Below are 24,644 nucleotides of genomic sequence, written 5' to 3' on the forward strand. Positions count from 1 at the left end.
GAGGATAGGCCGGAGCCCGCACTCACGTGGCCAGTGCTCTGACACAGCAACGTGACATGTTGAGGAAGGAGCTGGCACTGGCACGGGTGCCCAGGGTGGCCTCGATGCCTCGCAGTAGGTCATTGGTCTTGAAGATGAGCAGCATCTGGCGTGGCACACGGTTGAGGAGCTGGCTGATCTGGGGGAGGTAGGTGGCTGCGTTGTTGCGGATCTCGGTGTTCTAAAGCAGCAATAGGGAGACAGCAGTGGTTGGTGTGGGAAGTGGAGCCCAGGATGGCGGGTATCCAAGCCCATGACCTGAGGGCCTGCAAGGAAGCTCCAGGAGGGAGCTTCAAGCACAGCTGCCTTGGTACCACTAGAAACCCTCCCCAAAGGGAAGCTTAGCACAAGGAGCTTTGACAAACCATGATGGGACATCTTACCCCAACTTCTGGCCAAGCACTGGACCCAGTACCAGAGCACATCAATGGAGACCACAGGCACTTCTGCTGCCTCTGCTGCCCTAGCTCCCCACAGCCAAGGTCACCGTACCCATCCCCCAAGCCTCCAAACCAGTACCAACTGGAAATCTACCTCCCACCAACCATTTGATGAGGGTAGAGTGTGCCAACCTCTAAGTCCAGGGGTCCATTCTGGAGTTACTCTCCAAGGCTTCTTCACTGGCCACCAACTTCAGGCCAGGCCTGGAAGGAGCTCTAGAAGCTGGTACTGCTGAGTCATGTCCCCCATCCCTCAGCCCAGCCCAGGATGGTGCATTTCATCAGTCTGAGCTCCTGACTCAAACCCAGCTCCAAAGTCGTGCCCATGCCCTGCATGACTCTGCACCCCAGCCAGAGTCCCTGCCACCCACACAGTCATGCCTATCACTGTCCTCCACTCGGGAGCCAGTCTCAGCCCATCCAGTGCCCAACGTCCTGATGCCCCAGAACAGGATCCAGGGCTCGCTAGCCCTTACCCCATTCTGGTGTGTAATTTGGGGTCTGACTTCCCACCCTTCCCTGTCCCAAGCTTCACATGGCTCTTGGCAGATAAGTGCCCCCAACCAGAGTCCTGAGTATGACAGTGAGGCTCTGACCCCTCCTCAGTTTCCAGAGAAACGACAATGACAATAATGATGGTGACAATGACAAGAGCCAACACATACAGTGCATTCACCCAGTAAGCTGGGCACTTTGAAAATGCTTACATGTATTAACTCATTGAATCCTCACAACACCCCTATCAGGCAAGGGGATTACCCCCTCTGAGAGGGAAACTGAGACACTGAGAAATTAAGTAACTTGTCCAAGATCCACAGCTAATAAGTGGTGAGTGGGAATTCAAACTCAGGCAGTCCAGCTCCCGAGCCTATGCCCTCATCACCAGTCTATACTGCCTCTCACTCACTGTGGACTCTGTGAGCCTGGGCAAGTCCTTTCACCTCTTCCAAGCAGTGTCCCCACCTAAACACTGGAGTGCTCATATCCTCTGTGCCTGCCTCTCAGCAATACCAAGAGGGCATCAGAGATAAGGCACGGAGAGGTGCTCAGTGCCAACCGCAGTCACGAGGGGCCCGGCAGTGCTGCCAAAAACCTCCCCGCCTGGCCGCTCTCTGCAGCAGAAGCGGAACTCTCTGCCCTTTCAGGAACACGTGTGCACTGCTGATAACCAAGCTGCTGTGAAACTCTAAATGTCCCTCAGGCAGGAGCTATCAGACTGGAACATCGCACCGCGCAGCCAGACACCAAGAGGCTGTCTGCCTGCCGCCACCTCCCATCACAGCTGCGGGTCACCCAGGAGGGCTAAGGCCTCATCTAAGCCTGCTCACCACAGGGATCCCCCTCTCACCAAGGGAGGGACTGGCCCCACGAGAGCCCCTGCAGCCAAATGAAGGCACCTGCGCCCATCCAGACTACCCCGCAGCAGGGGTCACAGCCTTCAACCTGGACACATCCTGATGGCGGGTGTCTGCAGAAGGCCCCAATGGGTGCCTATCTGACAGCCACCCATCTCACATTCCCCTTTGTTAAAAAGGACCCCATTTTTGTTCATTTGACCCCTTGGGTCATTGCTCCTCAGGAAGACAGAGCTCCTCCCTAGCTCCTGATCATTGGCTGATCTCAGCCAATACTGGCTCTGAGCTCAATGTGATATGTGACATGATTTTGGCCAATAAGACACAAGGGGGAGTCTTTTGAAGGACTTCTGGGGAAGGTTTCCTTGCTCTTAAGTAGCAATATGTGAGAAGAAATAGCCCTCATTCTCACTTCTGGACACCAAGGAATTAAGATGCACAGCTTGGACCTGCCACAGTCATCTCGGAATGATGAGAGGAAAACCAAGAGAATCACAGAGGAGTCAGCCCAGAGCCCTGAGACTGTGACCTACTCAACCAACCTGGACCCACCCACCTCCAGGCTGCTTGTCATGGAGAGAGCAAATGCCTAATTGTTTAAGCTACTTGTGGTTGAAAAAAACATCTTCCTTGACACAATGATGGAGGTTCCCTAACTCTAAATAAGACTAGGACTCAGAAAACTGAGCCCTCATATCTCAGAGTCTGGGCTGGCCTGGAGTGGCTATATTTATCCTCTACCTGGGTTTTTGTTCAAAGTAAGCAAATGGCCCTAACCGGTTTGGCTCAGTGGATAGAGCGTCGGCCTTCGGACTCAAGGGTCCCGGGTTCGATTCCGGTCAAGGGCATGTACCTTGGTTGCGGGCACATCCCCAGTAGGAGGTGTGCTGGAGGCAGCTGGTCGATGTTTCTCTTTCATTGATGTTTCTAACGCTCTATCCCTCTCCCTTCCTCTCTATAAAAAATCAATAAAATATATTAAAAAATAATATTTCTTTAAAAAAAAAAAAATGCCGAAACCGGTTTGGCTCAGTGGATAGAGCGTCGGCCTGCGGACTGAAGGGTCCCAGGTTTGATTCCGGTCAAGGGCATGTGCCTGGGTTGCGGACACGTCCCCAGTGGGAGGTGTGCGGGAGGCAGCTGATCGATGTTTCTCTCTCATCGATGTTTCTGACTCTCTATCCCTCTCCCTTCCTCTCTGTAAAAAATCAATAAAATATATTAAAAAAAAAAAACAAAGTAAGCAAATGGAGTACACGTCTCCACAATCTACACAAATGCCTCTCTACTGGACCTGGTCCCTGAACCTCAGAGACCTTATAAAGAGATGCACCAGTTGGACATGGCTCAGTGGTTGAGAATCGACCTACGAACCAGGAGGTCAAGGTTCGATTCCCAGACAGGGCACATGCCCGGGTTACGGGCTCGATCCCCATTGTGGGGCAGCGTGCAAAAGGCAGCCAATCAATGATTCTCTCTCATCATTGATGTTTCTATCTCTCCCCCCCTCTCTTCCTCTCTGAAATCAATAAAAATATTTTTAAGAGAGTGGCCCAGACAGGATGCCTGCCTTTCAGGTACTTACCAACTAGTCAGAGTCCATATAAGTATACAAATAGCTAACTCTGAGACACAGTATAAGCTGCTGGCACATGAGCAATCCAAGTATTAAGGGATCACTTTTGGCAAAAGCATGAGGAGAGGCCTCCAGGGCTGGTGCTATGGACTGAATTGTGCCTCCCACCAAATCCCTAAGATGAAGTTCTAACGCCAGTGTGACTAGTCAGAGACAGGGCCTTTAAAGAGGTAATTAAAGTTAAGTGAATTCATAAAGGGGACCCTAATTCGATAGGACTGATGTCCTTTCCAAAAGAGGAAGAGAGATCAGGAGTGTGTACACACAAAAGAAAGGCCATGTGAGGATACAATGAGAAGGCAGCCATCTGCAAGCCAGGAAGAGAGCCCTCACCAGAAACTAATCCTGATGATACTCTGATATTGGACTTTGAGCTCCAGAACTGTGAGAAAATAAATCTCTACTGTTAAGACATCTGGTTGGTGGTATTCTATTATGGCAACCCAAGCAGGCTAGTACACTAGCATTTATGCTGGGCCTTTATGAATGAATAACAAATGCAAAAATAAAATTCAAACTTAGTTAATAAAAACAGATATCATTTACTGAGCGCCTACTTGTGCCATGTGATCTTGTCCATTCTGTGACATTAAATACCATCTATGTGCTAAGGACTCACAAATGTATTATCTCGAGCTTCGACCTCTTCTTTGAGCTCCAGGCTTAACTGCCCGCCTCTATCTGAATGCTCAAGAGAATTACTGATAGACTACTGGTACCCTCACCCCAAATATGTCCTTCCCAACATCTTCCCTATGTCAAGAGGTGATACCACTCTCCACATCCTGTAATTTACCCCAAGAAGCTATGAGACCACTTTTCATCCTCTCTACATCCAAGCAAACAGAAAAGCCGCTCAGTCTTAAGTCCAAAATGCAATCTGGTTCCACCTGCTTCTCTCCACCTCCATTGCCATGAGTGTAGTCTGAGCCCCCAGTACCACTCCAATGTGAAGTTCTGCCCCAGCCTCCTAATTAATCACCCCATTGCTCATCTTGCCCCACTCCAGAGAGATACTTAAAATAGCAAATCTGAGTATATCCTTTTCCTGCTTAAAACCTGCTTTGCTCTGTACTGAGAATTAATCTGAACTTTTTTCTATGGCTTATAGGCCCTGAACAATGCTCCCTCTGCCCAGTGCTCCAAATTCTCCTCATTCCATCATCCACTCACCACACTCCAGACTACACCAAACTCTCCTTTCCCCAGGCCATCGTAGTGCAGTATGTGCCCTCTGCCTGGGATGCTTTCTCCAAGCTCTTCCTGTGGCAAGTGCCTTCCTTGTCCTTCGGGCTCAGCTTAAAAGTCAAATCCTCAAAGATCTCTTCTCTGAGCACCCAACTGACAGCTCCCCATCACAAGCTTGTTTCCTCCCTGATACCTCCAACCTGCAATTATTCCATTTACCTGCTTGTTCACTTGTTTACTGTCTGTCTCCCTCAACCACAGTACAAATTACAAAGACAGACTGCTCATCACTGGATGTGCAGCTCCAAGCCCAGTACCCAGCAAAAACCTATGTTTGCTCAATGAAGGCACTTAGGAGCTACGGAGAGGCACTCTCCAGGCATTATCAGTAAAGCAGAAATTATCCTCCCTATTCAACCAAGAAGGGAGACTATCGCTCTTCTTCTGAGGTGACCAGCTTTAAAGCTGTATAGGCCTAGGGCAGCTGGTGGTCATCTTTGCCACCACACTTGCTGGGGAGTGATGTCAACTTAGAAGAAAACAGAACCAAGAGATGGCAATGGGGGGCCTCTTTGGTGACATCATTTGACACATTGGATCCAGCCATTCCTAAAACCACCTACTACAAGGCAGCTTAAAGGGGACCCCCCACCACCCCTGCCCGAGGCTCCAAGAGGTGACAAAAACTATCCAGGGTGATGCCACCAGGAAGAGCAGTGCTGGAACTAGAACCCAGGTCTTTCTAACTGCACAAACAGGATCCCGCCCCTTGTGGTGAGCCCGAGCACATCCCCACAAAACTGCACAAATCTAACAAACTGACAGACTGGGAATACAGAAGTCCACTCCATAATAGATTGAGAAACTAGGAATAGAGGGAGCTCTGAACCAGGAAGAAGGTGTGGCCACATACTAGTAAGTCCCTGTGATAGGGGCAGAAGTGAAAATGGATTGATCTCAGCCCAGACACCATGGAACTATTGTCTGGATCCAATGAAGAAATGAACTACAAAGAAAAACAAAAAAGGTATTTCATTAAAAACTCTGTGTTCCTCCAAGTCCTTACTCTCTGTGTTCAGACAGTGAAACCACCACGAGGGAGGTCTGGCGGGGCAGGGCCTCAGTCAGCCCTGCCTCCAGCCTCCTCCACCCACCTAAGACTGACATAGGATGAGAAACCAAGATGGCGGCATAGGTAAACACCGGAAATTGCTGCCTCCCACAACAAATTCAAAAATACAACTAAAAGACAAAATGGACATCATCCAGAACCACAGGAAGGCTGGCTGCGTGGAAATTCTACAACTAGAAGGAAAGAGAAAAGCACACTGAGACTCAGAGCAGATGCGGAGGTGGAGTGCAGAGGTATGGAGGCGCACACAGCAAGGGCTGGCGACTGAGGACGCAGCTGTCCTTTTGAATCGGGAGGGAGTCACAAGCCCCCAACTGCTCTGAACTCCGGTTCCAGTGAGTCTCTGGGGACCCAGAATCGTGCGGGGAGAGACTGGACGGTCTGGCAGTGGGCAGAACTCGGAACTCGAGGGCGGCTTTCTCTTGGAAGTGCTTCCAGCAATTACTGGGACACTGAGACGTGGGGGCCCCGTAGGGCAGGGCTGAGGATCAGCCATAGCTGTTTGCTCCGCCCTGTTGATCCCCTGAGACCCCGCCCCATCCAAGCTGCAGCAGAGGCTTTTGCATATGAATGCCCTGGCCCTTTGCAATCTGAAAATCACCTAACAAACTGCAGCTGGGCCAGACAGACCCAGAACTTCCAAGAGAAGGCCCAAGGTCCCATAGCAGCTTGCATTGCTTCACAGCTGGGCCTCATCTGGGCACCTCCAAACCCCAAACAAAGAAGGGGACTCTGCAGATCTCTTCGTAGCTCCTGCTGGGTAGCCTCAGGCAGAGGCTAAATTAGCACCTCCTTAGATCCAAGAGCCAGTGTACCCAGTGGTCAGAGTGGGACCATCCAGATTACAACTCCTCAGATCCATAAGGGACACACTGAGGGGGCAGACTCAGTGAACACCAAAGCCCCACTGAAGCACGTCTTGCCCCATAGGACTGTCAGCTGATTTCTCAACAGAAACTTTGCAGGCCAGAAGGGAGTGGCAAGAAATATCCAAAGTGATGAATACCAAGAACCTACAACCAAGATTACTTTATCCAGCAAAGCTATCATTCAGAATTGAAGGTCAGATAAAGAGCTTCACAGATAAGGAAAAGCTAAAAGAGTTCATCACCACCAAACCAGTATTATATGAAATGCTGAAAGGTATCCTTTAAGAAGAGGAAGAAGAAGAAGACAAAGGTAAAGATACAAATTATGAACAACAAATACACATCTATCAACAAGTGAATCTAAAAATCAAGTGAATAAATAATCTGATGAACAGAATAAACTGGTGATTATAATAGAATCAGGGGCATAGAAAGGGAGTGGACTATTATTGGGGGGAAAGGGGTGTGGGGGATGCGGGAAGAGGCTGGACAATAATCGTGCACCTATGGATGAGGACAGTGGGGGTGGAGGTGTGAGGGTGGAGGGTGGGGTGGGAACCGCGTGGAGGGGAGCTATGGGGGGGAAAAAAGAGGAACAACTGTAATAATCTAAACAATAAAGATTTAATTAAAAAAAAAAAAAGACTGACACATGAGCAATGGGACAAGTAGCACCACATGAGAACTAAAGCGCTCTCCCCATAGGCTGCTCCAGAGGGAACACACAATGGGAGACAGTACCCAGGAGGAGACAGCAGGCTTATTTATCTGATAGTCCCTGGGGATTCCCAGAAGTCCTGGGGAGAACTTTGTGGAAGCCTGAAATCTTGTGTGAGTAGGTCGGAGAAAAAGCCTCAGAAGTCTAGTCACATGGTTAACGTGCCCTGTTTCGTACTCCAGGGGGTTAAGGCCAAGAGTGGGATGTAGCTCTCTTGCCCTCCTCCATCCAGGGATGCTATTTCTCCACCCCTTCCTCCTTCTTATCCAATGTATCTCCAATTCTGCTCACCCTCCCAACCCCCACAGCCCATTAGACAGAACCTCAGATCTTGGATAGGAAGAGGTCCAAAGGCCGTCCTGGTCCAACCCCTTGTATGCAGGAGAGGGCAGGGCCAGGAGGGGGCACCTACCTCAGAGGCGGTGATTGGAGCTTGGCTGATGCCCCTGTTGACGGAGTTCCACGAGCGGGCTGTCAGCATGCAAGCAAGCAAAGGGTAGAAGTCGCCAGCTCCCAGACGGAGGCAATACTTCTTCACCTTCTCCATGTCAGTCCAGATCAGCGACTGCCAGAGGTGGCAGTAGTCCAGGCGGAACTCTTCCGTGAGCACCTACGGTGGGGGCGACCATGGCCAGACTTGAGCCTCCTCTCACCATCCAGACCTAGTCCCTGGCTGGAGTGGCCACCGTGAGGGAAGATGGATGAAGACAGTGGCTCCTGCACAACATCTGCTTTCCCCCAAAAGTCAGTCCAAGTCCAAAGCTACTATTTGGCCAGCCTTCATCCTAAGTGGCAGAAATTAAATTCCCCGCCTCCCGCCTAGTTAGATGTGGCCCTGGGCCTGGGCTCTGACCTACAGAATGTGGCAGAAGCTCCACCCCCAGCTTGGCCCATGCGTTCTCCTCTGAACCCTTACCCCTCTGGGTACAGATGATGAAACCACCCGAGGGAGGCTGGGGTCAGAGCCTCAGTCAGCCTCTGCCTTCGGCCTCCTCCACCCACCCAAGACTGACACATGAGCAAGTATTACACACCTGCTGTGTCTGGGCCACCATTTGTTCGGGGGCTGCTTGTGACAGCAGCTGGCCTACCTTAAACTAACATACCCAACGTCACTGAGCCTTTCAAAGGGGGCCAAGATTTGGGGATGTGGAATTAGAACTCTGAGGGAAGGGGCTGAGGACCAGGAGACTATAGAGACAGCCTCCCCAACGACCATCTGTCTCCTAGAATAAAACCTGGTCCTGGCCGCTGCCACCTCCGCGGCCCCGGAACGGGGGCGCCCGGGAGTCCTTCGCCCCCCGCACTGGGGCTTCGCTGCCGCCCCCCCCACCCCATGTCCAAGCTGGACCGCGCGGATGCCTGGCTCCTCCGGAAGGCTCACGAGACAGCCTTCCTCTCCTGGTTTCGAAATGGCCTCCTGGCATCCAGCATCAGGGTCATCTCCTTCATGCAGAGTGACATGGGTCGGGAAGCTGCCTATGGTGAGTGCAGACCACCCCTCTTGCTCCCACCAGGGAATGTGGATGGCCCCCCGACACTGGCTTCTTCCTGCTGGGTGGCCTGTGCGTGGTGGGCCTGGCATCGCTGTGGGGACCTATGCAGCTCTCGCTGGGGGGTGCGGCTGCAGGCGTGGGTGCCGTGCTGGCTGCGGGCCTGCTCTGGGCCTGTGCTGTCGGCTACATGGGCCAGCTGGAGCTGGACGTGGAACTGGTGCCTGAGGACGATGGCACGGCCACTGCAGAAGGCCCGGACGAAGCGGGGCGACCACCGCCGCAGTGAGCAGCAGGGCCCCGGGGAAGGACCAAGGACCTGAGGCCTGAGGCCGCTTCAGACTGGCCAGGGTCCAAGGACCAGGACATTAAAACCTGACCCTTCCCTCCAAAAAAAAAACAAACAAAAAACTTGATTGGCAGTGAACTTCCCAACTTCCAGGCGGGACTCGTGGCTCATCAGAGCCAGCTCTGCATCCCAAGTCCAGAGGATAGAGCTTCTATCGGTTCCCAGGCCCCTTTCATGCTACACGGCACCTAGTCACTAGGGCTGAATTACCCCTCCCTAGCAAGTCCCAGCTCCCATCCCAGGGTCTGGGCTGGCCTGTACAGCAGACAAAGCAATTTCACCTATCTGGGCACATTCCCATGTACTCCTTACAGAGTCCCGTTAAGGAGGCATTCCCAGCCTCACCTCACCAAGGAAAAAGCTGAGGCGCAGAGTATATGACTGGGACTTGCACAAATGACAGCTCTAGGGCTAGGGCGGGGCCTCTCCGTTACCTTAGCCATCTGCCTCCTGTTTCTGTGGCCCATTGGGGAGTTCAGTGGACTCTCAGCCCAGGTAGGACTAGACTCTGAGGCTGGCTGGCTGGGAAAGGCCTGTCCTACCTGGTAGAGCCCGTGATCCAACAGGACAATCTCCACCTTTCCCGTGTCCGGGCCCTTGCGCACCAGCACGTTGCCCGGGTGGGGGTCGCAGTGCACGAAGCCGTTGACAAAGATCATTTCACTGTATATCTTGCCCAAGTGGCGCGAGATCTGGAAGAAAAGGGTGTTGGGTGGGCATTGGTGGGCATTAACACCTGTCTCAGAGACATCTACTCTGGCCCCTCAGTCTGGCCACTTTCAAAAGGAAGGCCAAGGGGACCAAGTGGGTCTGATCAGTCCTGGTGAAAGTGATGGCTCGACATTGCCAAGTTCTTGAGTGTAAGCTAGAAGCTAAATTCTCATCCAGTTCTTTTTAACATTAGCTGCATACCAGAGTCACCTGGAACCCAGAAATGTTGGGAGTGGTACCCAGGCATCAGTATTTTATTTTAAGTTCCCCTGGTGATTTCAATACATGGCAAAGTAGAAGAACCACTGTGTCTAGTTTTTCTGATGGCTGTAACACCCACCTCCTACACCCGCCCCTCGACTCTTCCCTGATTTTTCTCTTCCCTGTTTCTCTTATTAGTCCCTCTTCACTTTTTCCCCAAAGTTGAATATGGGCTGGAAAGCTGGGTTGGAGGAGTCAGTCCATCTGCCCCCCCCCCCACAAAGAGTCAGGCTAAGGGACTGAGGACCAGGAATAGGTGACCCCACCCGCTCCTAGCCAGTCCCAGGAGGACCCAGAATCACACACCCTTCTCCCCTCTCTCTGCAGGCCCCTTTCATCACACCCCTCCCTGTCAGAGCCCAATGCTGATCTGATTTATGATGTCTGCACAGAAGAAATGACACTGGAGAGGCCGTTTAAATCATCCTGTCACTGCTGCTTTCCCTGCCGAGGCAGTCTTCTTATCTCTACTCTCTTTTTATTAAAGCTAAAAGCCTCTTCCCAGCTAGAAAACAGCTGCTGAATAGAGCCAGACCTGGGCCCATGGATGGTGTGCTGATGGGTTTCCATGGACAAAGAGATGCTCCACCCAGACACCTGACGTCCCAGGACACACTGCCCTTGGCATTTCTCTCAGCCTCAGCTGGACTCCATGGTCACGAACAAGCACATCCCAGCCAGAGGAGAGGAGCTGGGCTCATCGGGTGGGGAACACAGGATTAGGGTTTTAAGATAAAGACTCAACTGCTTTCCTTGACCTACAAAGTCTTGCATGATCAAGTCCAGCCTCCCTCCCTGGTTTCATCTTGCACATTGACACTCTAGCCATATTTGCTTTCTTGCTCCTCTCCAAAGGTCCCCATGCCTTCCTACCTCAGGGCCTTTGCACGTGATAGTCCCTCAGCCAGAAGCATCCTTCCCCTCTCCCCTTCACCTGGTTCACTCCTCTCTTTCTTCCCATCCAAGCTCAGCATCACCTCCCTGGGGAAAACTTCCCTGATCTCCCAGACTCGATGAGGTTCTCCTACCATAAACTCTCACAGAATGGTGTACTTTACTTTCACAGCACTATTTATGTCACTATTTGATTACTGACCACCTAGCGCTCTATCATAAGCTCCAAAGGTGGCAGGGACTGGCTCTATTTTGTTAAACAGGTTTATTGCGGTGTAATTTACATATGATACACTGGTTCTATTATGCATCTACTTGCCTGTAACAGGCCAAACATGTGAATATAGGACTCTGTCTTCAACATAAATGAGACCTTTGTTTTTCTGGGTTTTTTGAGATGCCGTGGTTCCTGCTTCTGATGCTCACCCTGACCCCATTGATCTCCTCAGAATCCCATTCGATCACAATTGGTCCCAAAATAAATCAAGAATAACGCTACTTTAGTAACCATAGCTACCATCCTTATTAAAAATCCCCAAAAGAAAGTACAATTATGCCCATTTTGCAGATGAGAAACAGAGACACATCCAGGTTTAACTTCCCCAGAGCTACATGGCTAGAAAGGAATAGAGCCAGGATTCAAACCAGGTGTGAGCCCACAGCCTTCTTATAACTATTATTTCTACCCTGTGCTGTCAGCCTCTACATGGGCCAGCTGGGATGTAGCTCTCTTGCCCTCCTCCCGGGCACGACATTCATGTACTAGGGGCACAGGGAGTCCCTCAGCCCAGCCTGCGCCCTCTCGCAGTCCAGGACCGCTCAGGGGATGTCCACCTGCAAATTTAAGCCCGAGCCCCGCCCCCCCCCCAAGGGGATAGGGCCTAAGCCAGCAGTCAGACATCTCTCTCGCAGTTCAGGACCCCTAGCTCCTTAACACCACTGCTACACTCGCCAGCCGTGAGTCCAGCTTCTGGCTGAGCGGCACTCCCCCTGTGAGAGTGCACTGACCACCAAGGGGCAGCTCCTGCATTGAGTGTCTGCCCCCTGGTGGTCAGTGCACATCAAAGCAACCAGTCATTCCGCCGTTCAGTCGATTTGCATATTAAGGTTTTATTATATAGGATACTGGCTCCCTCTGACTTCCGCACTCCTCAACTGAGCTCCGTGACTTTATACTCTCAGCTTCACTAAATGGAAACGATACCAGTGCCACTCTGAAGGGGTTAGTGAGAACTTCACAGTGCTTGGAACCTAGTGACCTCTCATCAGTGTCCCTGTTGTTACTGATTCCTCGTAACACTCCCGGGAGGGCAGCAGACTGGGCATCACTGCACCTTTTTAAGAGATGGAGACACCAGGGTTAAAGAGGCTGTCTGGCCCTGACCAGTATGGCTCAGTGGATAGAGCGTCAGCCTGTGGACTGAAGGGTCCCAGGTTCGATCCCGGTTAAGGGCATGTACCTTGATTGTTAGCACATCCCCAGTAGGAGGTGTGCAGGAGGCAGCTGATCGATGTTTCTCTCTCACTGATGTTTATAACACTCTATCCCTCTCCCTTCATCTCTGTAAAAAATCAATAAAATATTTTTTAAAAAATATATAAATAAAGAGGCTGTCTGGAGCCCTGACACTTATCCTATGTCACACTATGTCCTGCCACCATGCCAGCTCTCCAGCTCCCAACGTTTCCCTTAGGTGAAATGAATGCGCAGTACTCAGTGTCTGTTGGCATCTGGGGCAGGACTTTGCCCCGTGTCAAGTTCTCAGACTCAGGCTGGTATGTCAGGTATCCCAGAGCTACCATTTTCCATTACCTGGGAAAGGGGCCTGGCCTGAGCTGGTCCTGGGAGAACCAGCAAGTCCCCACCTCTGTGCCCCGAGAACAACCTCCTGTTAGGTGCTCTGGAGCTCCATGGAACCACACTCTGAAAGGCTGCGTTTGCCAAATCAATTGCATTTATTAACTAATAATTCATTTTTATTTGTCACAGACGCATATAAGGTCCAATCAGGGCTCCTGATCAGCTCAAGATAAGCAGTGCAGCCAGACTGAGCTGACGGAATTCCAGCCAAAGCAGAGAAATGACATTTCATTTAGTCTGGGCAGGCCTGTCACGGGGAGATGTATGATCTCCCTTAAGCTTTCTGAAATATTGCTAATCGCTCTGGGGCCCCTATTACTACATTGAAAGATGGCCCCCCAGGGTCTAGGAACTCAGGATGGGGGAGTCCTTGCCCAAGAGAGTGAGCTTCTGGAGGAGGAGGGGGAGGTTTTGCCCCTTGCAGCTCATATACACAAGAGCAAAGCCCCAGGGCGGTCCTCCCCATCTCAACACCCCATCCATCTGCCCTGCCTGGGTGTCTCCATTTAGGGGCTGCTCTTGGTGTTCATTTTAACCAGATTTCACCAGGACAGGCAGGCATAGTAGGCAGAGACAGGAGGGAGAACCATCCTCTGTACCCAGCTCCACTCTAGAGTCATCTTGGTATTGCCATTTAGGGTATGGGTGACCTGGGGGACAAGTCGCCTCCCTTCCCAATCTGAGTCTAAAGTTCCCTTAGCTGGCAAGTGGGACTAACCCTATCTGATAGTCTTCCTCACTGGGAAACCGCAAGATTCAAGATCAAAACATGATCACATATATGGACAAGTGCTTTATACACCAATGATTTTCAATTCTTTTCATCTCAGGGCACACAAAAACTAATTATTAAAATTCTGTAGCACACCAAAAAATATATTATATTTTTGACCGACCTGATAAAAAAAATAGGTATAATTTTGATTGATTTACAAAAAAAATAAGAGTACTTACTTACCCTTTAAAAAATAGTAGTAATTACCTCCCCTTTTTGTTTCAAAGCAACTTTTTCAAAAATCAGGTATTTATACTTGTATATAAGGATTTCTGATATCAGGAATTAAATAATCAGACTTATTATGTGATGTGATATAAGATGCAACTCTATTATATAACTTATATATTTATGGTTCAAGATTGGACATTCATACCAGATGGCTATTGTTGTGTTAGCTGTTGTCATTTTTTTATTTGACAATCTAAGGCAGTGGTCGGCAAACTGTGGCTTGGCAAACTGTGGCTCGCAAACCACATGCGGCTCTTTAGCCCCTTGAGTGTGGCTCTTCCACAAAATACCGACTTCTGCACATGAGCCACGAAATTTCAATCGCACTGTACGTGCGCGCCTGCACGTGGTATTTTGTGGAAGAGCCACACTGAAGTGGCCAAAGAGCCGCATGTGGCTCACGAGCCACAGTTTGCCGACCACTGATCTAAGGGAAAAGAGGTCAGTCAGGTATTACATGCTTTAAAAATTCTCGAGGCACACCACTTAAAAATTGCTGCACTTCACTATAAGACACACAAACATGTTCATTTGTAATGGGGTAGCTTATGATTTTAACTTGTTAAAAGATATACCCCATTATCACCATCAAAGTATAATTTTCAAAAAAATAAAAACATGACCCTCGTACAAATATAGAACGAACACATGTTGACAATTATTTAACTCATCAATAAAGAACCAAATATGAAGGCAGAGTGGTTAAAGGAGAATTTTGAAGGACTGGGTGTTTATGGGCATTTAAACACGATTCCTGAGTTAGAGGCAAAACTGGTTATTGTCCTATAGGGCAACAAGGAAATCACAACCTTTGGGTTATCTTTTCTACTGGGCAGAAATGATTTGCACTTCTACCGGATAAGATCTACAGGTTGACATATAACTTCAGCCTGAGTAGTTAATTTTTCAATAGCAAAGTCTAACAAAAGTGCATTCCCCTAAATATTAAAGAATCCTCTGATGGCTTGGTTGAATAATGCTCAAAATGACTTAAAAATCATACTGCGCACTCATGGCCTTATTTCTAAATTTGGGGTAATTTTTCTTTACATCTGTCAGAGTTGTACTACATAGTCTCTGGAAACCAATTTGCCCAGAAAAGGGCAGCCAGCCCTCTCCAACCCAGAAAGACATCAAGGCCCTAGAAGACACCTAAGGCCATCACTGGGCACACAACCCTCTCTTCTACCCCTTCCGTAATATTTTAGCCATGCCTCAGCCTTATGATTAAGAACAAACCATTGAAAATAATGCTGTAATGAACACGGGGGTGCAGATATCTCTTTGAGATGTTGATTTCATTTCCTTTGGATACATACACCCAGAAGTAGGAATTGCTGGGTCATATGGTAATTCTATTTTTAGTTTTTTGAGGAACTTCCATACTGTTTTCCATACTGGCTACACCAATTTATATTCCCACAAAACAGTGTACAAGGATTCCCTTTTGTCCACATCCTCACCAACACTTGTTATCTCCTGTCTTTTTTATAACAGCCATTCCCACAGGTCTGTGATAATCTCTCATTGTAGTTTTGATTTTCATTTCCTTGATTTGTAATGTTGAGAACCTTCTCAGACACCTGTTGGCCATTAGTATGTCTTCCTTGGACAAATGTCTACTCAGTTCCTCTAAGGCAGGGGTGGGCAAACTTTTTGACTTGAGGGCCACAATGGGTTCTTAAACTGGACCTGAGGGCCGGAACAAAAGCATGGATGGAGTGTTTGTGTGAACTAATATAAATTCAAAGTAAGCATCATTACATAAAAGGGTACGGCCTTTTTTTTTCAATAGTTTTATTCATTTCAAAAGGGCCAGATGGCCCACGGGCCATAGTTTGCCCACGGCTGCTCTAAGGCTTCCCCTGGCCCTGTTAATGGTGGTAGCTGCATAAAGACAAGAAGTGACACCTCTTTAGGTAACAGCTAACATTCTGTGCCAGGCACTTTGCATAGACTCCAGCCACCTTCTACAGTAGATATGTAAAGGAAGCAAGATTCCAAAGAGGGAGGAGCCTGGTCCCCTGGCCAGCAGTTAGAAAAATCAGGATCCAAACCCAGAAGGCCTGACTCCAGGAAACAAGCTCTCCATCACCAGGCCACCTGCCTTTCCACTCACAGGAAGCTCCTGCCTGGAGTCTGGGGCTGCACCAAAAACCTCCAAAGGTCCCCACAGCATCCAAGAAATCATTTCATGTAGACAAGAGCCTCAGGGAAATCCAGGCTGTTTGTCTTACCAAAAACACATGGCTAATTAAAGCCATAGTATAGCAATCTTTAGAGGAAAAGTCAGTGACGAGTCCTTTAATTGCTCCATGTAAAAAGGATGTGCCACTCACGTTAAGTGATTTCGGTAATTACACAATGCCTTTATTCTATAACAGTAAGTGGGGAGGGGGGAGCCAGGAATCTGTAAAAAGTATGAGTAAAGAATTAATTTAGTAAATAATATGTAAATTAAGGAGTTATTTTTAGATTTTGCTTAAAACTTGAATTGGCTGAAAGTACTTTAATTATTCTATAATTGCATGGATTAATTTATTCCCACCCCCAAGGGAAAGTCTATTTATGTTTTGGGGGGTGTCATGGAAGCAAGGCCAAGCTCTCTGAAAGAAACAGGAGGTTGGTGTTGCAAGATATTAATAATCACACAAGTCGCCCGATATCAAGTACAAGGAGGTTAATAATTCAGACTCTCTTTGCCTATCCCCCAGCTTCTGCCGAGGCTTCTTCAGGCAGAATAGCCTGAAAGACCAGACCACAGCCTAAAGCATTTTCCTCCCTCCACACCCACCTTTCCCCCAAGAACCACCCCTGAGACATTTAAACCTCCAATTACTCACCGCTGCCCAGCACAAGGCCACATCTATTCACGGAGTGGGTCAATCTTGGGCTAGCAAACTCGGAGTGAAATCCCTGAAAGTGAAGGCACTGGGAACCTCTTCAACCACACATGGTATTGGAAGGAAGGAGAGGTGCTGAGCTAATTACAGGAAACTGGAAGGATTGTTCTAATTTTGGAGCTTCTGGAAGCTCAGTGAAAGTCTCTCTAGATTGGGCAACAATTCACTCCAAAGAAATATTTCCACCTCTTCCACCTTCCCTGGGCCAATATGAAACACAGAGAAAGGTTCCTCCCCTACCTGCTTCCCACAGAGTGGGCAGAGGGCCGGAATTCCAGGATAATGACCTGGCAAGCAGGGACTGTTGGCATTCTGCCATTGCTTGGTGTGTCGATCATCAAACAGTCCCCCAGGTTGCTCGTGTACCCCACTTGACAAGAAGCTGGGGCTTCCAAAGGGTGACCAGTTCCACCAAGGAGGCATGGCTGGCAAGTGGGAGAGGCAGCACCAAATCCAGGAAGGTCAAGTCCAGAGTGGCACTGTCCCCACTCCTGACACCCCTGCCACTGGGGAAATGGATCTCCAGGAACTCATCTCTGCCCTGGAACCCTCCAACATCCCTGGGCCTCTCAAGATTTGGTCCAAGAAGTTTCGGAGGGGAGGATGATGGGATGTGTCTTCTCTCTAGTGATTTTGGTCACTAGGGTCTGCATGTCTCTGCAGCTTCTCCTCCCTGGTCTCCTAGGAGGGGTAACCATACTCAATCAATGACCATCACTCACAGACAACAGCAGTAGGTGGACAGGAGGGAAACAAAGAAGATTCTCAACGATTCTATGGAGAGAGATATGCCCCTGTGAAGAATAACCCCATGAATTATAAATGATTTTTTATAGAATTTCACAGCTTGCAAAGTCTGCACAATGGCATGTGAAGTACATATTGTCGCCACTCCAACTATATAGATGAGGAACTCTGACCAGACAGGCTGCAACTGAGGGCACCTGGAACCTCTAAAAACAGGAGTTGAGGGCTTAAAAAAAGGAGAGTTAGTGGGAAGACTTTCAAAGTAAGAGCTAAACCCCAGCTCTTCTCCTGACCCTGACAAGAGGGAAAAGACCTGGAGGCCACACCGCACACCAGGAGAGCCATCCGGGGACAGAGGACTGAATCCAAGTCCACATGATGACCACGGGCTGTCCCAGCCCTCTTCCCTCTGCTGGCCCCCAGGCCTCCAGAACAGAGATGCTGGAGTCTCTCTCTGTGAGCCCCCCCATCCCTACACCCACCCTTTTTCTCCCCAGACTGCAGATGTCTGCCCACTGGGCCTCCAGTCCCACTTCTGCCAACCCCACACTCGAGACTCTGTCACCTTTCTCTCGGCTGATTTCACGCAAATTCAATTGGGCCTCAGCCCAAGCTGGGTCTTAAATACATACTCACTGAAATCCAATTAACCCTCGATAAAGGTCCTGCAATCAATAGTCATCCTGTGGCTTGAGGAGGCTCCATCCAGCCTGGGAAGGCGCTCCTACACGACCTTTACTTTTAATGAAATCAGTGGCAGTCACTGTCACCAGCTCTTAAAGTGACTGGCAAATATGATCATGGGTCAGGCCCTCGGTAATATCTGCTGCTAGGTTCAGAGATACAAGCAAACAAGGGCTCCTGCAGGCTGCTGGTTCCTCACAGCCCCACGTTCCCTGGCAGATGAGAACAGCTGTGCAGGGCTGCCTTGTTCCCAGAGGTGCAAATAAACCTAGGTGCCCAGGTCTTCTGGGCCTGGGCAAGGTGGTTTGTGGGGGGTTTTTTTTGGGGGGGTGTCTTTTTTGTTTTGTTTTGTTTTTATTTCTTTTTTTTTAATTAAATCTTTATTGTTCAGATTATTACAGTTTCTCTTTTTTCCCCCAATAGCTCCCCTCCACCCGGTTCCCACCTCACCCTCTGCCCTTACCCCCACCCCCCACTGTCCTCATCCATAGGTGTACAATTTTTGTCCAGACTCAGGGAAGGTGGTTTTTGAACTTCAATGAGTATCAGGACCCACCTAGAGAGTTTGTTAAAAATGCATATTCTTTAATCCTCCCCCCCACCCCCCACCCCTACCCCCCGGATTCTGATTAGTAAATTTGGGATGGGCCCCAGGAATCTGCATTGTTAAATAAGCTCCCCAGTGATTCTGAAATAGCTGGCTCAAGTCCTAGCTCCCAGCAAGCTGAGAATCATTGCTCTCTCAAATATCCAAGCAGGACACACCCTTAAAGTCCAGGCAATCCAAAACCTTCAATAAGAAAATTGAGGTCCAGAGAAGGAGAGTGATTTGTCCAAGGTCACACAGTGAGCCACTGGCAAAACTGGAGCTTGAACCCAAGTCTCTTGCTTCCTAACCTGGTGTTTCCCCTACCCGAGTCTATTGTGAATGGTTACTTGGGCTGGTCTTGAGGTCCTCACATGCTAGGCCCAGTGGGACTGGGATGTTGCAGGGTGAGAGGGCCTCTTCAAAGTGCAGTGGGATGACTCCACAAGTGGTTGGAGGGGTCTGGAGCCACCCCCACCCAACTCGAGATTCCTTCTAAATCCAACCCCTACTGAGCCCCACCTTCTGGCTGAGTCACCAGTTTATAGCAGCCAAGATGCCAATAACCACCTACACCCCAGGATTTGGCCCTCATCACCCCTATCTGTCCCTTATACTTCCCTCCCCAAGGAATACACACAGCCAGGCCGTCCTCAGGAGCAAGAGTCACTCCAGGGATGGGCTTCCTGAGTCTCACAATCCTAGAACCTCAGAAACCTGTGAGAAACTTTCAATAATGCGGGGTGTTTCATACTCTGTGTGTGTGTGTGCACTTGCATATATATATACATACATACATACACACACATATACACACACATACATACCACCAGTCTTCCATGAGACCTGTGGCTTTGATATTAGCTGATAAGAGACATAATAGATTTCTACAAAGTAGGACCTATTGCTGGTCTACTCCCAACATCACCACTGGTCTGCCACAACACAGTGGAGCCCATGGCCCAGAGCCCCCTGTCCAGTCTATGGTTTCTGCGAAAGTACAGTGGGGCCTTGACTTACGAGTTTAATTTGTTCCGAGACAGAGCTCCTTAAGTAGCTCATTAACTCAAATTACTCTATCAACTCAATGCAAAAAAGTGGCCGAGAGACAGCTGGTATCTCATAAAACTCGTTAGTCGGGACACTCATAAGTAAAGGCCCCACTGTATTTAATGACATCATTTCAGAATACCAAAGAGCTTTCTGGGTCATACAAACACTAGAAACACTAGAAATCTCTGGGGCAAGAGATTAAGGAATTAAGTAATTGATTCCTTAGGAATGCCTAAGCAATTAAGACAGTATGGTAACCCACCAGTGTGGCTCAGTGGTTGAGCACTGACCTATGAATTAGGAGGTCATGGTTCAATCCCAGTTGGGGCACAGGCCCAGGCTGCAGGCTCAATCCCCAGTAGGGGGCTTGTAGGAGGCAGCCAATGGACAATTCTCTCTCATCGTCCATGTTTCTATCTCTCTCACCCTTTCCCTTCCTCTCTGAAATCAATACAAATATTTTTTAAGTGGTATTATTGTAAGGGTAGACCCATAGAGCAATGGAAGAGAACAGTTTTTGCCAGACCCACAAGCCTAAACTGTATGATTTCATTTTACATGAAGTTCAGTAGTGAGCAAAACTGGTCTTTGGTGTCAGAAGTCAGGGTGGCAGTATGGACTGGGAGGGGCATGAGGGAGCCTGCCGGGGTGTTAGAAATGACTTGAATCTTTATCTGGCTAGTGATTATATGGTACCATTAAGATCTGGAACCTTACATTAAGTTAGATCTAAGTCTCTGATTTTTCATCTGTAAAATAGAGACAGTAAGACTTCCCTCCTAAGGTTCCAGGGCAGAAAGGGCCTGGCACAGGGGGCCAGGCCATCAGTAAACATTCATGGTAAAGAAGGATACTAAGAATGAAAACAACAATAATCAACTAGCTCCCAATCTGGAACACTAACCACAGGCCAGGCGCTGTGCTAAGCATGGCTTGTGCACTAACTCAGCCCTCACATCTCTATCAGATGGAACAATGTCCATATGGAATGGGTGAAATGACCCTGGATGTAAGCTAGAGAGAGAAGGGCTGCAATCAGATAGTGCGTGGGCAGGAAAAGTTCTCGTCAGTGCTCCAACTCCTGCCTCGGGGAGTTACCGAAGTGGCCCAGATTCCACTGCAGTCCAAGGCAAATCCCTAGGAGGTAGACGGGAAGGCAGACAAAGAAGGATCTGAAGTCATGCAGACCTGGGTTCTAATCCCGACTCTGCTTCTGCTAGCTGTGTGAGCAGAAGCCATGAGCGCTCAGCCTCACCTCGTTGACATCAATCTTGTTCCTCTCCATGTAGTCTCTGTCGTTGACCTGCCCGCCATCTAAAAACTCCATCAGAAGGACCCGCTTGGTGGACAGCTCCCAGTAGATTTGGGGGACCTGGAATAAGAAAGGGTGGATCAGAAAAATCTGGGGGGGGTGGGGAAGGGCGAGGACCACCAAGAGGCCCAGAGAGCCAGACAACAGCAGACACTCCTCTCAGGAACAGGAGAGAAGGCCTGAGAGGGGCCTCAGCAGTGGCAGGTGAGAAAGCGGGAGGCAGGACAAGAGAAGGCCAGCCTGCTTTCCTCCACCAGCCAAGCCCCAGCCCCCTCCTCTAGAGACCCCTCCTGCTTGGGGACCAGAGAAGGCTTCCCTGCCCTCCTTAATGCCTTCCAGGCACAATTAACAGCCAAAACTAAAATTGGGACTCAGGGGGAAATGTGTGGAACCTCTCACACCTGAGCAAGAGTTGGCATTAAAAGCTGTTTCCCTCTCTCACCAGGCTCATTTCAGGCTCCTGACACAAATCTCAACCCTCTGCCTCAGTTTCCACACCTGTGCAATTGGTGTATTGTACCTATGCATGAATGTATAAATGTATGAACAAATGCATGTTTACTGGATGATCCATTTTTCGGTCAGGAAGTTACAAGTTTTCTCTTGCCCTTTCCTACAAGACCCTGTGGCAGACAATGCTGGATCCTAACCCAACACCTATTCCCAATCCTCCTCTTTCCCAGAGACAGGAAATACTAAATACTTCCTGGCCAGCCTCGCAATAGGTATGGCCATGTGACACAGCTCTGGCTATGAAACATAGCAGAGGTCAGCTAGGGGGTCTGGAAAGGTTTTTATTTTCTAGATAAGGGATGTTTGCAGATGTTGCAACGATTCTTATACTTCTCTTCCTACCTTAAAGTGAGTGCAGTACTGGGAGCTGCAGCAGCCCCCTTGCAACATGAGTAAAAATTCGAGGAAATCAGAGGTGTCAGCCCTAATATTGTTAAACCACTAAGACCATCAGCAGGCAACTTCTTGAGGAAAAGAAACCCTTTCTGTCTAAGATCCTCTAAATCAGTGGTTCTCAACCTTGGCTGCACATTAGAATCACCTGGGAATCTTTTTAAACTCCTGATTTCTGGACCTCATCCTCTGTAAATTCTGTTTCTTTGTTATGGGGTGGGGCCACAACATTAGTAACAAAGAAACAGAAATTCCAGAGGATGAGGCCCAGAAATCAGAATTTTCAAAAGATTCCCAGGTGATTCTAATGTGCAGCTAAAGTTGAGAAACCACTGCTCTAAATCCAGCTATCAATTACCTGTAGACAAATGCATTCTCAACCGATACGCTTTTCCATCCTCTCTGACTCTGAAAACACCTAACAGCCAAAAAGAGAAGAGATTTCCCTAAGAAGAGGCAAGAGACTAGACTGCACTAAGGGCTGCTGGGCTTCCATGTGAGTGAATGACTCCCATCAGTCCCATGACGGCTGGGAAGGAGGAATTACCGGCTATCAGTACACCACGTCTCCCCAACAAGTTGATGGGTTTATTTCTACTTACAAATAAAGAAACAAGGGCCCTGGCTGGTTTTCTCAGGGGTTAGAGCGTCAGCCCATGGACCAAAGGTTTGCAGGTTCCATTCCCGGTCAAGGACACATACCTTGGTTGCAGGTTCCCCAGCCCTACTAAGGGCATATGTGGGAGGCAACCAATCCATCCAATCCATGTCTCTCACATCCATGTTTCTTTCTCTTTCTCACTCTCTCTCTCTCCACCCTTTCACATTCTTTCTAGAAATCATTGAAAAAAATATCCTAAGGTGAGTTTAAAAAAGAAAGAAAGGAAGAAAGAAAGAAAGAAAGAAAGAAAGAAAGAAAGAAAGAAAGAAGAAAGAAAGAAAGAAAGAAAGAAAGAAAGAAAGAAAGAAAGAAAGAAAGAAAGAAAGAAAGAAGGGAGGGAGGGAGGGAGGGAGGGAGGGAGGGAGGGAGGGAGGGAGGGAGGGAGGGAGGACGGAAGGAAGGAAAGAAGGAAGGGAGGAAGGGAAAAGAAAAGAAACAAGGCAAGCTGCCCTAACTGGTTTGGCTCAGTGGATGGAGCGGCGGCCTGCAAACTGAAGGGTCCCAGGTTTGATTCTGGTCGGGGGCGTGTACCTTGGTTGCAGGCCCATCCCCGGTGGGGGTGTGCAGGAGGCAGCTGATCAATGTTTTTCTCTCATCGATGTTTCTGACTGTCTCTCTCCCTTCCTCTCTGTAAAAAATCAATAAAATATATTTTAAAAAAAGAAAAAGAAACAAGGGAAGCTAATTCAAGCGTCTGGGGAATAAGTACTTCCCTCATCCCAAACCCCGAAAACTCATCTAGCAGTAAGAGAGCAGCTCTGACATCAAAACACCTGTTCCCTGTTCCTAGTTCTGCTAACAACTGTGTGACTTAGTCAGCCCTTTGCTCCTCTACATCCCGATTCTCATTAGCTAGGAGCCTGTTCCTGCCCCTCTCGATAAGGAGCTCTGAGCATAATTAGGGCCTGCGCACAAGCCTAAGGCTCCGGGCTCCCTGGAACAAAGGGTTCACTGCAATCAAGGTGTCATTCTGGTTTGCTACTTTCCTGCAGCTTTTGCCATTTGAAAATCTGTGACTCTCTGTTACTCTGAACTTGAAATTCAGTTTTGCTTGGCATTTTTCAAAAGGTATCTTTAAAAATGTAAGTACAGCCCTAACCAGTTTGGCTCAGTGGATAGAGCGTCAGCCTGCGGACTCAAGAGTACCAGGTTTGATTCCGGTCAAGGGCATACACCTTGGTTGCAGGCACATCCCCGTTGGGGAGTGTGCAGGAGGCAGCTGATCGATGTTTCTCTCTCATTGATGTTTATAACTCTCTATCCCTCTCCCTTCCTCTCTGTAAAAAAATCAATAAAATATATATTTTTTTAAAAAATGTAAGTGCAAGTCTGCTGCTGTTGTTCATGGCTTCCGAGCGCAAGGGACGTATTTGGGGTTAAGTTCTTCCCTCGGTGTGTCTGGAACAGAAGTGTGGCAGTGGGCACCTGGAGCTCTGCCAACAAGCGGTTACACCCCCATCTGAGCCACCTGGGCAACGTGTCAGCCATGAAGGAGCCACCGATGGAAAAAGAATCTAAAGGCTGGAAACTTTCCGGGCTTGTCAACCAGGGTCATGGGTGTGCTGGGTTCCCCCTCTACCACCTTCCCCCACCACCCCCAAAATGCAAACATCCCAGCCTCACAGCAGAATACATCCCTTGCTTCAGATGTTTAGATATGAAGTGACAGATATATCAAGCCTGGGAGATCTAGGCATTTGTCCTGGGAGCTCAGGGAAGACACTGACCCTCCTTGATGTCACATGGAAATGACTGCAAAATGCAAACCTGCTTCCTGCTCTGTGATGAGAAGCTTGGCTTGACACAGGGACTTGCCCCTGAATCAGCATGTGGGCAGAAG

The 24,644-nt window shown here is 48.9% G+C and overlaps 1 protein-coding gene across 7 annotated transcripts in view; it reads right to left on the reverse strand.

The window, feature by feature from the left end:
- ADCK1 (aarF domain containing kinase 1) overlaps positions 1 to 24,644 on the reverse strand; it is a gene marked incomplete at its 5' end in the record, with an annotated part of 106,373 nt that overhangs the window by 3,308 nt on the left and 78,421 nt on the right. For 4 of the 7 annotated variants that reach the window (XM_081083852.1, XM_081083850.1, XM_081083849.1 and 1 more), the window contains 4 exons: positions 27 to 220; positions 7,790 to 7,987; positions 9,762 to 9,911; positions 21,181 to 21,297. In XM_081083852.1, coding sequence (XP_080939978.1) covers positions 27 to 220; positions 7,790 to 7,987; positions 9,762 to 9,911; positions 21,181 to 21,297 — 659 coding nt within the window. The remainder of the gene's footprint in view (positions 1 to 26; positions 221 to 7,789; positions 7,988 to 9,761; positions 9,912 to 21,180; positions 21,298 to 24,644) is intronic. The other 3 variants (XM_081083848.1, XM_081083851.1, XM_081083853.1) reach the window with 3 other exon arrangements.

This window comes from Myotis nattereri, assembly GCF_964212035.1.
Source record: "Myotis nattereri genome assembly, chromosome: 1".
Classification (NCBI taxonomy): Eukaryota; Metazoa; Chordata; class Mammalia; order Chiroptera; family Vespertilionidae; genus Myotis; species Myotis nattereri.